A 3,305-nucleotide genomic window follows, 5' to 3' on the forward strand; every position below is an offset into this window, starting at 1 on the left:
CAACTCAGGCCCCTTTTTCAGGCAAGATGTAATGTTTGAAATTTGTTCTTTGTAATCTTCTGGGAGTGGTCTTAGAAGTCTAGGACCACCAGTAAAGAATCAAATATCAAAAATATTATGGTATCAGTGATCTGTAACCTCGAAATAGCATAAAATGACACTCTGCCTGCCTATATCATCAATCCCATTTTTTTGACCCCTCGCGTCCTGTTGGGGATGAACCCCTGGGGTTGATTGATGTGGTCTGCACAACTTCCTTCAGACCATTTTTGCTGAAGGCACCTATTGGTTTACTCTTCATCTTAAGCGTGTAATTTCTTACATAAAATGTGGTCCAAACATGGCCTAAAAATTAGGGTTTTACAGGTCTTGGTGTGGAACTCCCGAAAGATCGACATCTTGCATAACTACACATGAAATGGTATTGTCATATGAAAGAGTTTTCTCGTACTGGTGAGTCAGGGGGCACCAGACAAAAAACTGAAGTTATTTCAAAGCATTCATAAAAAATTCTTATGAACACGATAGATAGATAGATAGATAGATAGATAGATAGATAGATAGATAGATAGATAGATAGATAGATAGATAGATAGATAGATAGATAGATAGATAGATAGATAGATAGATAGATGACAATTATTAAATGCAGAGATTGGCCTGATACAAAGGGATGCATTTCTCATGTGTTCTGCAATTTGCACACAACCTCTGCTAACTCCTACTTAAATGGTTGCTGATATACACTATATTATCATTATATAAAATAATAATATACTGTACAGACATGACAGTGGACAAATTCAGTCAAGCCACCCTTGAGTTCCCATAAAAGGACTCTAATATTGTAATATATATAGTGTGAAACTTGCCCAGACACCACCAGCCGGAAACCACATCTTTATAAAATGCACATGTTTATTAAATACAGAAAACACAGTACCAAACACAGCACAGTGCTCCCGCACCAATCACCTCTTCTCCGGGCTTTATATTCAATGTCCCTGGCCGCCTTTTATTTAGTTAGAACACGTTCATAGCAAGTCTAGATTTATTTGTTTAACATCTAATTTTTCTTATTAATCTCAACTTCAACAGCACTGGTCACAAACAAGTTCACCCCTCTCCTTCTTTTCGCCCCTCTGAATACTGCACTTGTTGCCAGACACTGCATGCACCTGGCCGTTCAAAACCAGCCTGCTAAAGGTGTGGAGTTGTGATTTTGTGTGTCTGTGTTTTTATTTTTGTACTGAATTGGTTGTGCCATTTCATTGCATACACACTATCCACTTAGAAAGTACCGATTGTGATGGATCATTGGAAACTGATCTTCAAAACAACAGAAATGAGAATAGTCAGTTACATTTATATAGCACTTTACTAGACAGTCAAAGCACTTTAAAAAGACAGTGGGGGGTCACATCAGCCACCACAAGTGTGAAGCATCCACCTGAATGATGCGACAGGAGCCATTTATGTGCTAGTATACTCACCACATATTAGCTATTAGGTGAATGGGTGAGAAAGATAGCCAAATGGAAACAAGGGATGATGAGAGGGCCAGGATAGTCAAGCCATGGTGGATAATTTACCAAGGACTCTACATCTGACTCTTTTGGAAAGTTGTCCAGAGATCTTTTATAACCACAGAGTCAGGACCTCAGTTTTAGGGTCTGATCTGAGTAGGGCACACAAACTACAGAGTAGGTGCTCTAAGATGGCCTCGACAACAAAGCCCAAGGTTTTCCAAATATCCTCCATTCAAGTAATGGCTGGTCAGAACATATTTATCTTCAGGTGGATTAGCTGTTCTGAACTGCAGGTGGTACGGCTATATTGTGTGCATGTACTCTATGCATTTGCAGACTGGGAGCTTTTCTGACAGTTTCCCAGCCTTGACCCTCTAACACAAGAAAAACTCCCAACTAAAAAAAACTGGAAAAAGAAAATGGAAGAAATGCAAATGCAATTCAGGGAGAGACCCTCTTGCAGGTAAGTTGGACATGCAATAGATGTCAAAAAAATGGAGTAAATACAACACACAAAATAGAACTCTTCACAGAGTTATACATCCAATCTATTATTGCCAATTCAGAAATACAACACAATAGTACAAACTACTGCTAAGTGGTGTTGTATAATATACTGTAAAACAGATTGAGGGCTTGTGATCAGAGGAAGAATGTCCCTACTAGCTGGCATTACTAATGAGCTGTTTCCTTTGGGTATCTCCATGATCTGTATTTCCATTTTAACATCATTATGTGCCATTCAATAAGGAGCAAGGCAGGAGCCAAACCTGGTTGGAATGCAAGTGCTTTATTTCAGGCCTATTTATAGTAAACGATCAAGATAACATGCACATCTTTGAAAAAAAAACACACAGAACATGCAAAATGTACAGTGGCAGTAATTTGACTGTCTTGTCATTTCCTCTGTTTTCTCCCCTTCTCCATTTGCATACGTACTTCATTACTCAAGAGATTTAAAGAGTGAAGTCACTAAGATGGGCTCAGTTAAACCTGCCTTTAAGATTTGGTGGAGATGGATTTGTCACTTCTTTTCTTGGTGACCTTCTTGTTCTTAATTGAAGGTGAGATCTATAAAAAAAAACTTTCCTGTTAAGTGAATTCTATTAATTAAAATTGTAACTGTGTTTCTGTCCAAGAATTAAATTAATTCTACTTTATTCTTTCTTACCCAGGGTCCACTGGAGACATCATCATGACTCAGTCTCCCTCAAGTCTCTCTGCACAGCCAGGAGAAACTGTCAGCATGAACTGTAAGGCCAGCAGCTCCATTACCATTGGCAGCAATAACTATCTTGCCTGGTATCAGCAGAGAGCAGGAGAAGCTCCAAAACTTCTGATCTACTGGTCAAGCACTCTGCAGTCTGGGATCTCAAATCGCTTCAGTGGCAGTGGCTCAGGACTTGATTACACACTGACCATAAGTAACGTGCAGCCAGAAGATGCAGGACATTACTACTGTCAGCAGTATCGCAGCACTCCTCTCACACAGTGAAACAGAGCCGTACAAAAACTTCCTTTACATGTTGATGCAGCTGCCAAACTATTTCTGAAAGCACTGAGAGGAAAGCATTTACAAAAAAGATTATTCAATAAAAACATTAGAATATGGAAATGATATAATCAAAAATGTACTGTATGTAACAATAAATCATAAGAAATTGTGTTAAAGGCAGTATTGTTATAGATAGATAGATAGATAGATAGATAGATAGATAGATAGATAGATAGATAGATAGATAGATAGATAGATAGATAGATAGATAGATAGATAGA

At 38.4% G+C, this 3,305-nt stretch overlaps 1 gene segment (V, D, J or C); it reads left to right on the plus strand.

Annotated features, from left to right (window-relative positions):
• Positions 1-2,529: 2,529 nt before the first annotated feature.
• On the plus strand, positions 2,530-3,039 carry LOC114651602 (immunoglobulin kappa variable 4-1-like). The segment is given in 2 exon segments: positions 2,530-2,593; positions 2,705-3,039. Coding segments are annotated over 2 exon segments (369 nt in total).
• The last annotated feature ends 266 nt before the right edge of the window (positions 3,040-3,305 follow it).

The sequence above is a fragment of the Erpetoichthys calabaricus genome, chromosome 5, assembly GCF_900747795.2.
Source record: "Erpetoichthys calabaricus chromosome 5, fErpCal1.3, whole genome shotgun sequence".
In the NCBI taxonomy this organism is placed as follows: Eukaryota; Metazoa; Chordata; class Cladistia; order Polypteriformes; family Polypteridae; genus Erpetoichthys; species Erpetoichthys calabaricus.